The following is an 11200-nucleotide window of genomic DNA, read 5'->3' on the forward strand; positions in this document are numbered from 1 at the left end:
AAATACAATACAAATTTCTTCTTTCTTTCTCTTACGATATCAAATTGCTGAAGGATCTCCATTCACTCTAGCCCAAAACATGTTGTGTTTCAGCTCCAATATTTGCCTCCATCTTGTCATTTCCCATGTCTCTGCTGGCGTGTTTAATTTGAGATCTAAAGCATTTTTGTTTTCGTTCTCGTCATTCGTTACTGCCTTATCGTCACCTTTGCTTTCAGTTTCTTTGCTTTCAGGGTTCTCTTTTTCAGGTTCTTTATTGTCTTCATTTGCTTTATTCTCTTCAGTTGGATTCTCACTTATTGATGGCTCCTCTGATGGCTTTTCGGCTGGTATTACAGGAGGTGCGCCTGTCACCGTTCCTTTCCTACCTCTTCCTTTCTTTCCTCTTTTTGGTTTTGCTGGTGGTGGTTGTGGAGAGGACATTATAGTCTCATTTGGTGTATCTTTGACTTCATTGTTGGTTACTTCACTATTAGTTTCTTCCTTCTTATCAACATCACCATTCGCTTCATTCTGTGAAATTCCTTCATTTGACTCATTTGACTCATTTGGCGCGTCCTTAGCAACCGTAATTTGTTCTTTTTTAGAGTTGTCTTCTGGATTATCATCGGCATTCTTCTCATCTTTGTCAACCTCAACATTCTCATTCTTCTTCTCTTTGTCAAGTTCTGGTAACGAAACTGGTGGATTCGCAAGTGGAGATGGAGAAGCAGGTTGTGATGAGGATCTACCGAAGCTACCCCAGAATGTTCTAGTCGTACGCTTCTCCTCACCAGTAGTGGTATTAACTACATTTTCACCAACATTCTTTAAAGTCTGACAATCATTTGGTGGTTTGAACGCTCCACTGAGGGTAATAATAGATTGCTGAAGTGTACGAATATATCTCCAAAATTCACATGTAGCTCTAAGTCTAGGTAAAGCCCACACCGGATCAACTGGATATCTAGTAGCGTTTGGTGCATTAGATAAACGGAAAACGAAAATATTTTCACATGATACCGTTATTGGAGGTGTTGGTATTGAAGTAATAGACCTGTTACTTCTAAATCCAAACAAAGATGATTGTGAATTTGTTTTGTTCATTCCATTACTCGTGGATTCTGGTATAAGTAAACGACCTGATAATGCACATTCAGTTCCAGGACCGAATTCATTTTTTGCAGCAGGCTCTAATTCTAAACTTCCTTCAACGATTGCAGAAAGTACTTTTCCTCTAGTCAATAATCCGAAAGCTCTACTAAGATCCAGTCTGAGGGTTGGTTCGATGTCTTCCTCTAAGACTCTACGAAGGAAGGCGTGTCCGAGATCAAGGGCAGGAAGTGGTGTATCTTTTGATTGTGACTGACGCACTGGAATGAGATTTGCAAGGGTGGTAAGATAACTTAAAAACTCTAAAAATGGTATGTTGTTGTCTATAATTTTTGTTGTTACGATTGTCGTGGCAGTTGCTTCACTTATAAGTGGATCATTGTTGGTAGTTCTTTCAGCTCTTTCAGCTCTTTCTACCCATTCATTCATCTGTTTTTGGGTCAATCGTACAGCTTCTTCTGCCTCTGCTAATCTCTCTTCTGCAACTTTTCGCCGTTCAATTTCTTGGGCCTTGATTAGTCTCTCGACACCAACCATTCTGTTAGCTTCTCCGAAGAGGTTGGCTGATAAATCATCGAGATCTTGCTCAATTGCAGCCTTATCTTGACGTGCAGTTGTTGCTTTTTGAGTCTCTGTCACAATTGAATCAACCATTCTCGTGAGCTCCTGCATAACGTTCTCTCGTTCAACGAGTGTCCCGTTATCGAGACTTTCTTTGATAGAAGCCTTCTCTTTTTCTAATTGCTTAATATAATTGTGTAATCTGGACATTTCTTGCTTCGTAGAATCCATCTCATACTCTAAATTATCAGACTTCTCAAAGTTTCTAACTAATTTGGTGTTTAAACTATTTAATTGGCTGTTTAGTTCATCAATTTGAGCTCTCAAAGATGCGATTACGAGTGCATGAGGTTCTGTAGATCCTCTAGCTGCAGTTGCCTCTAAGTCATTGATAAGTAGACTAGTTGGTCTGGTTGATTGCTGGAGGCTATTTAGATGGTAATACAAGTAAACTAAAGTAACTCACCTCTTTAGAGGATGTACGTTTAGAGTATTCCACTGTCTGCTCCTCCACCACTGGTTGATTCTCTTCTGAGGAGTGGAAGCTATCCTCATGAGGTTTGTAGGATAATTGTGGAGTCTTATCTGCAGCGCCATCAAGCGTATGATCTGGTACGACGTGCATATCAAGTGAACTATTAGATTTTCTTATTTCATCGTTTATCTGACTGTTATCGAGTGAGTTATCGAGCTTGTCATCCTGGAGGTTATCGCCTTTATCGATTAAGCTAGAAATAGACTGAGCAGACTAGTAGAGTTGTAGCTCTTTATATTATTTAAAGTATTTCACTCACCTCCATAACTTGATAGTCGACGTCCAAGTTAAACGATTTATGGAGAGCGTGATTGATATTACGATAAATAGTAGAATAAAATCTAATTTAAATAATTTAGATAATCTCATAAATTCATTAGAAGATCTAAAGTCTAATAAAAATAAGCCATCGGCAGCGAAAGATAATATAGATAAAATAAATAAAACTACGGTAGATAATTATAAAATACTAAAGAAATTGGACAAAGCTTTCTCGCAATCTGAATCTAAATTGGATAGCATTCAATTTAATTATGACGTAAATCTCAACAAGGCGATTGCAACTTATTTATTAAGATTGGGTTGGTTTGATGTATTTAAGGAGCATTGCGACGTTTATAATATATCATTCGATCAAGCTTATATAGACAAATTACTCAGTTTGAACGCCGTTTTGAGTGATTTACGTTCAAACAACTTGGAATCTGCATTAGAGTGAGTTGTTTGCTTTTTAATTACATTCTCTTAATATACAATCAGCTGGGCAAACTCTCATAGAGATAACCTCGATGCTCTCAATTCGCCGCTCCTATTCTACCTTCACAGGTCGAAATTTCTACAACAAGCCACATCAATAGAGAGTTTAACCTATTTTAAAGAACACATATCGCCATACTTATCCTCAAAGCAGTTTTCATCACAGGCTAGTTCTTTACTAGCAAGTCTCGCATTCAGGGATCTCGCTAATTCACCATACGCTTATCTCGCCTCTGACGATATACATCAAAAGTTACTCTTGCCCACTTTCGAAGAATACTGGTGTACAGTTAGTCACGTTCCGAAGATTGATCATCTTGAGGCTAGTTTGGATGTAGGCGGTGGTCGTGCATTACCAATTCTATCAAGATTCAATCAATTGATACAAAAAACACGAACAGAATGGTCACAATCAAATGAGCTACCAGTTGAAATCCCATTAGATGACAAATACAAATTCCACTCTGTCTTTACTTGCCCAATTAGCAAAGAACAAACGAGCGAGAGTAATCCACCAATGATGCTCACTTGCGGACACGTAGTTGCAAATGAAAGCTTGTCTAAACTGAGTAAAGGTGGTGGTAGAGTTAAATGCCCATACTGTCCTATCGAATCTCAATCCTCTTTGGCGTTGAGAGTGTATTTCTAATTTTGCTTTTCTCTTGGAATGTTTCACAACACTGTAATTATTTTCTCTTTGTTATATTACTAGTACATATTCATCTCTATAAATTCGAAGCATGAAAATCGTTAAATGAGTCTAGAGAGGTTTTCTGATAACTTTTTACCCTTCAATCTCTCATAGAGTTTGACAAAGTTGTCGTATAATACTTCAGCAGCATTTAGAGTCTGCTGAACGTCAATCGTACCACTTAAGTCATTGCAATACTAGTAGAATGGTTAGAATTGAGTAACGTATACACATCAGTAACCCACCTTGAGCATCTCATCGAACTGGGTACGTGTCAACATGAACTATAAAAAAAATAAAGACACTCACCTCCATCAAGTACTTCAAAATAATATCCCTATGAGACTCGAGAACAGCAAGAACAATGAATAGCTCAAAATGCTGCGAATGAGGGCGAGTAAACAAAGCCTTTGTCCTTAATTAGTCACCTAACATGGTTAACAAGCTAACTTACCTCCCACAATGTGAGAATATCATTGAAATTAAACTCCCTCTTAAAATTAACTAAAATCCACCTGAAACAGAAGAACATATTGAGGTTATCACTCTTTGCAAAGTGAATATAGAGTTCGGGATCCATGACTTTGATTAATTCCTGAAGTGTGATCAATTTCCTTGACATTCCACTCTGGTCAGCTAGGAAATTTTCCTTTGTGCGATTCATAACGCTAACGAAGCACCAGAATGTCCAAGATCCGCTAGCTTCGCTGATAACATATAGAGGAGCGCAAAGGTCTGACATTCCCTGCACGTATCCTAGGCCTTCCTCGTAGAAATTGTAAGTAAGCAGTATACCCTGCAATCTTCTAACGTGGGCTACAGAATGTAAGGAAAGTTTAAAATGAAAAGCTATAGCATACCATTAGACACCGCTTGAGATGTTCCTTCATTGTCATCGCTGAGTTCACTCTCACTACCACTCGAGCTGTCAAGTGTACCAACACCGAGCTCCATCTCATCCAGTTCTGTGTCGCTCTTGGCAAACAGCGGAAGATTTCTGTCTGTTCGAAGACAGTCTACGCGTATGCGATGTCTCTTTAATTTGTCATCAGAATTTATTTCATTAGAGAGAATTTACCCACTTCTTCAGCTACCTTTTTATCGTGAAATACACTTTTGTTCTTCCAGGTATCCTTGAGTTGAGCGTATTGGGTACTTGTAAATATGTGAGTAGTTCATCATTCGTAAGAAGTATTACCCACTCCAGTCTGTTCCAGGCTGCTATTCTCTCTTTCTCGGTGGTATTCCATTCAATAACACCCAGGATGAATGGCCAAATATGTATCTTGGCTGAGCTTTCGATGGACTGAAATAGTTAGATAAAACGTATCGAATAATACACCACCTACCCTTCTAAAGACACTCAAAAGCATTTCAGATTCTGTGATGGAAGGTTTACCATCACCATCAAACCAAGTCTGCCATTCCTCAAGTGTAATAGGGTTGCTTGGATCTCTAGTTGTTTTCTCCTGTGATTTCTTATCTTACTATTAGCAAAAAATATACTTAGTAATAAGGCGAAACACCCACGTCAAGCAATTCAAATTTACCAAGTTCAGTAGACACCCCTAAATCAGCTGACCGAAGGACATCATTCTCTTTCAACCGATTTTTGTCACCCTCTTCAGCTACTCTTCTCGCCCATTTAGCGAGATAAATACGTGCACTATCATATTCACCAGCTGTATTCCCACTCATTGATGTATTCCCACTCGCGACTGCAAGACTTTGTACTGGAGTTGGAAGATGGGGTATAATTGGCTTTGCTAGTGGATGTCTAAGCATACTATGTGCTGTCTGCTTAGCAGAGTTAGTGATATTTGCAAAAGATCTAATTGTATTCCTATAAACTGATGTGAGATTATCAACAGATGGCGTAGCGTCTAGGACGTTATCTGGAAATAATTGACGCATATTATCAGCAGATCGAGAGTGTTGGTGGTTATTAAAACGAGTCGCATTCCTAGTCATGTGGTTATTATGAGCATTAAGTGCATAGTGAAGAATTGAAGTCCGTCGGCCATGTCTGGGCGGTGTTGATGATGATGGTGTTGATGTCTCAAGAACGTTCTCGTCGAGAAAGGGTTGTAAGTGTATTTGTGCGTCCATCTCAGTTGGTTCTACTAAAAACAAGCTGTTCTCCAATTGCGAGCGGAGAAGGGTAACATATAGCTTCAAACATAAGAGGAATTCCTGGCCACCCCAAGTGCTGGATATGTGTCGACTGGGAGGGTATAGACTATCACTTAGTGATGGTCGAGGTGAGGTCAAAGCTGTACTGTTCTCGTCGTCGTGGAAGTGTAAAGCAGGTAGTGTGACACCACCTAACAAATTGATAGTAATAGTACCATACCAATGCGTTATAGAAGGTGGATAGACGAGCATTGAATAGATTTCCTTGACAGGTAAACTAAAAGCATAACTGTCACTATCTGATGGCGGTGGGTTGACCAAAGTTGTCGGCTTATTTGTAGATTCTACCATAACGAATTTATCCTCCTCATTCATTTCCTGTATAATTGACTGTGGCAGCCAACTTAATAGGAGGTTCTCCTTCTCGGTGTATTTCTGATCGCCGGTGCGATCAACTAAAGCAAGATAACCCGCTATTGTATCTTTACCGGTATGCACGTAGACTTTAGATTTCGCATATACCAATTTACATTCCTTCGTCATCGTTGCTCCGCAAGAGATGCGATATAGCGGAGATCTCCTCTGATCTCTACGACGAAGATGTCCACGTTTAACGAAATAAAAGATTGGCCATTGGATGTCATAGATGAGCGTGAGTGTGTATGTGTTTATCTCTATATCAGCTTATCACATCATTAGAGATAAAGCGCTTAGAAAACAGCGTATACCACTTAGAACGTACAAATAAAGAGCTTTTAGCTTTCTTACCAAAGAAATCTCAAAATAAACTCATAGAAGGCAGCTTTGAAGCACAATCGATCGGTTCCAGAGACCAAGAAATCCAGGCGATGGAGGATGAAGAACAGCTCAGGAGGCTATCAGACGATAATGGAGATGATACAGAGCTCGTAAATGGCGTTATAAAGGAGAATGAATACACTATTGCAAGTCAAAATGAGCGCATATCATTACTCAAGTACGCGAAAGCATTACGTCTCAACACACACGAGGAAGCACCTAAAGAGACACCTCCAGCACCATCAACGGGTTTAGAATTATAAGTAAATAATAAATTGGTTAACCAAAACAAAAACAAAACAAACAAATTTCAGGAAGTGTATATCTTAAATAGCATCAGAAAGTTCAACTTGAATACCGTTATGCGGTTGTTGATCACTCATGAGCCACTTTGTAACGAAATTGTCGTCATGCTCTTCCATTCCTTTCTTCATGGACACTGAAGGGTATGGTGTAGCAGCAGTTGGAGTGATGGGTGTAGCCGACTCTGTAGGCGTAGCGTTGCTTTGAAGGTTACCCCCGTTAGTTTCGCTACCTTCCCTCTCAATAATTTGAGGCAACGACGATTGTGAACTAGCATGATCAATCTCTACCGTGTGGTTTTGCTGAGGTGACGACATTTTACTAACACTAGCACTACCAGCTTCACTTTGTGTTTCTTTCTCCTCCTCTGATTTATTCTCTTCGATTGATGGTGCAATTGGCACGGCATTCAAAGCAGAGCTCGATCCGGTATTTGATGATCTATTATCTTGGGATGATTGTGAAACCTGGGAATGATAAGAACGTTGCGATTGTTGTGATTGTCGCGAGTTCGCTCCAACACTACTGCTTGACTGTGGCTTCATCGAAGCAGATGTAGATGTGGATGGTATAGATGTAGGTATCTCTAAAGATTTCAAGAAAGCGTCAATAAACAACTTACACTCATCGAGTGTCTGTGCGTTGTTAACTATCTTATGCATCCTAACCAACTTCTCTTTATGGACGTATTCACTAGAAGTGACTGATTCGGGCATAGTCTGTACTCCGGAGCTGTATTTGCCAGAGCTAAATCTACCATTTGTTGATGTACTAGTATGCTTTTCTGATGACGATTGATTGTGTGAATAGCTAGAGCCAGATTGATACTTTTCACCTCTTTCGACGTCAACCAATGCAGGTACTGGTTTGCGTGGTGTAGCTGGTTTACCCTTCCTTTTGACACTATGAGAGCGCACGCGCGCAGGTAAAGGAGCGCTGAATGATGGCGTCATTGATGGCGCCATTTCATCGGTATTAAGACTAGAAGTGCGACTAATGGCAGGCATTGGTGGACTTAGATTGAGGTTATCTTGCGAAGATTGAGTTCTCCTCAAAACAGCAGCTGCGTACTGGTCAGCAATTGCAGAGCTCGAGCTTGGTATCGGATATTGTTGCGCTTGTGCTGCTGAGAGCTTTGGTGATTGCTGTATTTGTACGTAAGAAGCTGGTGAAGTCGAGCGTTGTGGTGATGGTGATCTAGTAAAGCTCGTTGACATTGGAAGTGGAGATTGTATTGGTGGAAGCTTATCTTGTACCTGTGGCTGCGGCTGTGGTGGCGGTTGTGGTTCTACTGGCACCTGTGGCAGGACTTCTGATTGTTTCAAGGATGTCTCGGAGCGTATTGAGGGTATAGCAGGTGATGGTGACTTTAATGGAACGTCTGGGTGGCGTATAGTTGATGAACTTGACTTTGCAGTGGAGTTCGCGGATAAATTCACTGGGAAACCGGTCGTGGTGTTCAAAATTGAATTGTTTGAGTTATTGTGTGCGTGCTTCGAGGATTTAAAGATTGACTTGAACTTGCTAGAGCTCTTCTTTGGCTGCAGCGGTGGTTTCGGATTCCCGGGTGGCTCTGTATTCAGGAAGGCTATCAAATCCCTGCTGAAATCCGACAAGCCAGCTGTCTTATGGTTTTGTTGCGAGTTCGGTTCATCGTCTACACTAGAAGGAAGACTGTTGATTGATCTGCTCTCCTTTTGGTGTTCCCATGGTGGTGTACTGTTCAAGAAGTCCATCAGGGACTCCTTCGGTTTCGTGTAAACAACATCGTCATCGAACTCATCTGCCTCATCGAGATGGTCATCGTAATATCCCTGCTTGGATCTTGTTGACATCGTTCTCGTTGTTCTCGTCTGCGGGGCTGTCAGAAGAGCGGGGTCAATGCGTGATTCTACATACATCAACGCTGTTCGGTGTGAGTGATAACTTCAGAGTCTGTTTATTCTGTATGACCCTGTCAAATTTATTCTCTGTTGCCTGAATTTCGTTAGAACGTGATCGTTCGGGTTGAAATGCAGCTTACAGTCTCAGTATGGTTTGAATTTTTGAATTTATTCTTGAAGTACACAGAAGAGCGCTTTGTTATACTCCCTTCTGAATTCGCGGATGTTGGGGTATAGACTCCCCCAAACATTCTCCAACTGCTCGAACGGCGATGCAGACTGCCTGATGTATCGATGGCGGCTGGTTTGTCCCTCCTATTCAAACTAGCGAAGCTGTTAATTCTGCTTACTTGGCTGTTCATCGAACGTCTTCTTTCTTCCGCGCTCTTGACTTGCGATTCTATCATATCTTTGACAAGCATACCATGTATGAGCGAACTCAATCTGTCGTTCTCTGTATTCGTTTAGCTAGACTTCTGTCTCAATTTTATTACCTACCTTGGATTGCGTCATAGAGGTCACTCAGCATTGCCTCAGATTTGCTCGAGTAGCGCACTACAACAGTACTGAGATCCTGGCAGATAATTTGTGCGACATGCTCTAGTACCGCTGAGACGAATATCGCAGCTGTAGCTATACTCCCAATGTCACTCTCTACTAGCTGATAGAGTTGTTTCTCAAGTGACGCGGCCAACGAAATAGACTGTCTCACAGGATCGGAATACTTTGACTTTAATATAGTGTGGTATCTCAATGCCTGGGCGTAAAGTTAGTTAGGTTGTCTGTAAAAATTCCCTACAGACCTTAAAAGCAGCATCCAACTCGTAGTCTTCTATCCTGTCGCTATCAAACATTCCATCTGCGCTACCCAGTGGATGGGTTGCCTGCAGCTTCAATTCGGCTTCTGTGATAGCATTTTGTCCGAATCCTACCGGGAATACATCTAATGTTGCCCTCCTTATCAAACCCAGTCTGAAGGAGCGTGACTGTGTGAGTATCCTAGCAAGTACCTCGTCAAGTAGGCTATTCAAACTTGCTAGACACTCCAAACTAATCCCGACTGCTCTCACATCTGAGCACAAATGCGCTGCAGCATTCCTAGACAAAAATGTTGCATCTTGTTTTTCCATCTTGATCGTGTGCTCTTATCAACTTACTTGGATACGAGAAACTACGGGATCCAAACTAAGGAATGTGAAGATCAATCTAGCGAGTTGTCATAAATCTGTCAAACGTGTATTGACGTATGCGCTTGTCAGAATCACCATTTGTACCTTTATTTAACTATTATGTCAAATCCTAGACCGATAACTCCACCAGTTTGCATCTATATCTCTGGCCGCTTTTGTCTTAATTTTTTCATCTTCGGTATGAATATATCGTTTGATAAGGAAAATTACAAATACATTGAAGAACGGAAAATATTACAAAATAATCAAGTTTTCCATCTGTCTATTAAACCAACTAACTCTTGCATCCTTCTTTCTATTTCTCTCCTAACTATATCTCTCATTTCGTCAGAAACGCCCTCTAACTTGTTGAGCTCTTCAGGCTCAGCTCTTGCAGGATCAACTGCAAGTCGTGTGCCATCTGGTAGTGGAATAAAGAGTGTCGCAGTGTCATGCATATACCGTGTCTCATTGCTGGATGTCTGTGGAAGCTCGTTGAGGCCACCAAATTTATCGACGAGTTGTATAGATGGACGGCGCTTCTCGTTCTTCTTGGTCTTGTCCGCATTATTGACGATATTCGCCCTGACTTCTGCCTCGACCTCGGCCTCATCGGGGAGCTCATCTAAGTTTGGTTCAAAGGTATCAGCGTGTGGGAAATTTGTCGTGCTCCCCGTATCACTATTGTCCGCTTCTTTAGCTTTCGACTGAGAGCGTGTAGAACGTGTGCGTGTCCCTGTCTTTTTTGACTTGCTGGTCGTCGTTTTCGAACGTGTGTTCTTGCGTGTACTCTTCTTTGTCTCTGGTTGCGGACTTTGCGAGCCATCCTTCGTCTCGAACCTCTTGCGTTTCCTGGCAGCTTCCCACTCCTCTTCGCGGTCTTTGTCTTCCAAATCATGGGCTGCATCACGTACACCCTCACCACGTACCGCTCGGACAAGATCACCACCAAATTTATCCTCGAATTCTCCTAAAGTAAGACCGTGCAGTGCTTTTGGTACGCTGGCTAGAATAGAGAGAGAGCGTGCTGTGAATGCACTAACCGATCTATCAAGATGTAACTTCATAGCTTTGCGTTTGTTGTCGACTGCGCTGTGTTAGGGTGTACTCATATATCAAACTATAACTGACCATCTAAGAGGTAAGACTGGAGAATAGCATCTATCTCATCATCACTAAACCCCTTGTTCACCCCACGGCTTTTGTCTGGTGTCGCCGTGACTGCAACAGCATTCCTCATCGTTGTTGTTATCAAAGAAAGTGGAAACGCGTAAAATAA

At 41.3% G+C, this 11200-nt stretch overlaps 6 protein-coding genes across 6 annotated transcripts; 2 read left to right on the plus strand and 4 right to left on the minus strand.

Moving 5' to 3' along the window:
* On the minus strand, nucleotides 1-6312 carry WALSEDRAFT_61170 (hypothetical protein). The gene is made up of 8 exons (XM_006959848.1): nucleotides 5166-6312; nucleotides 4985-5113; nucleotides 4838-4941; nucleotides 4718-4790; nucleotides 4496-4670; nucleotides 2448-4451; nucleotides 2120-2401; nucleotides 1-2073 (listed from the first exon to the last, which is right to left on the minus strand). Exons 6-8 carry the CDS (start codon nucleotides 2451-2453, stop codon nucleotides 40-42), a joined length of 2322 nt encoding a protein of 773 aa, XP_006959910.1. The 5' UTR covers nucleotides 2454-4451; nucleotides 4496-4670; nucleotides 4718-4790; nucleotides 4838-4941; nucleotides 4985-5113; nucleotides 5166-6312; the 3' UTR covers nucleotides 1-39.
* WALSEDRAFT_21365 (hypothetical protein) lies at nucleotides 3276-3593 on the plus strand (the record flags this gene model as incomplete). The annotated part of the gene is made up of 1 exon (XM_006959849.1): nucleotides 3276-3593. A coding segment is annotated over one exon (318 nt), but the record flags the coding sequence as incomplete, so codon positions are not given.
* On the minus strand, nucleotides 3695-6311 carry WALSEDRAFT_65771 (RabGAP/TBC; the record flags this gene model as incomplete). The annotated part of the gene is made up of 9 exons (XM_006959850.1): nucleotides 3695-3832; nucleotides 3881-3898; nucleotides 3945-4043; nucleotides 4090-4451; nucleotides 4496-4670; nucleotides 4718-4790; nucleotides 4838-4941; nucleotides 4985-5113; nucleotides 5166-6311. The coding sequence occupies 9 exons, from the start codon at nucleotides 6309-6311 to the stop codon at nucleotides 3695-3697; spliced, it is 2244 nt and encodes a 747-aa protein (XP_006959912.1).
* Nucleotides 6313-6359: 47 nt separating the features above from the next.
* On the plus strand, nucleotides 6360-8722 carry WALSEDRAFT_70143 (hypothetical protein). Its single transcript, XM_006959851.1, has 2 exons — nucleotides 6360-6420; nucleotides 6468-8722. The coding sequence occupies exons 1-2, from the start codon at nucleotides 6369-6371 to the stop codon at nucleotides 6827-6829; spliced, it is 414 nt and encodes a 137-aa protein (XP_006959913.1). The 5' UTR covers nucleotides 6360-6368; the 3' UTR covers nucleotides 6830-8722.
* Nucleotides 6376-9882, minus strand: WALSEDRAFT_58390 (hypothetical protein; the record flags this gene model as incomplete). Its single annotated transcript, XM_006959852.1, has 6 exons — nucleotides 6376-6420; nucleotides 6468-8722; nucleotides 8769-8846; nucleotides 8893-9206; nucleotides 9251-9509; nucleotides 9556-9882. 5 exons carry the CDS (start codon nucleotides 9880-9882, stop codon nucleotides 6893-6895), a joined length of 2808 nt encoding a protein of 935 aa, XP_006959914.1. The 3' UTR covers nucleotides 6376-6420; nucleotides 6468-6892.
* On the minus strand, nucleotides 9871-11174 carry WALSEDRAFT_58391 (hypothetical protein). The gene is made up of 2 exons (XM_006959853.1): nucleotides 11053-11174; nucleotides 9871-11008 (listed from the first exon to the last, which is right to left on the minus strand). Exons 1-2 carry the CDS (start codon nucleotides 11159-11161, stop codon nucleotides 10188-10190), a joined length of 930 nt encoding a protein of 309 aa, XP_006959915.1. The 5' UTR covers nucleotides 11162-11174; the 3' UTR covers nucleotides 9871-10187.
* Nucleotides 11175-11200: the final 26 nt, after the last annotated feature.

This window comes from Wallemia mellicola (assembly GCF_000263375.1).
Source record: "Wallemia mellicola CBS 633.66 unplaced genomic scaffold WALSEscaffold_21, whole genome shotgun sequence".
Lineage (NCBI taxonomy): Eukaryota > Fungi > Basidiomycota > Wallemiomycetes > Wallemiales > Wallemiaceae > Wallemia > Wallemia mellicola.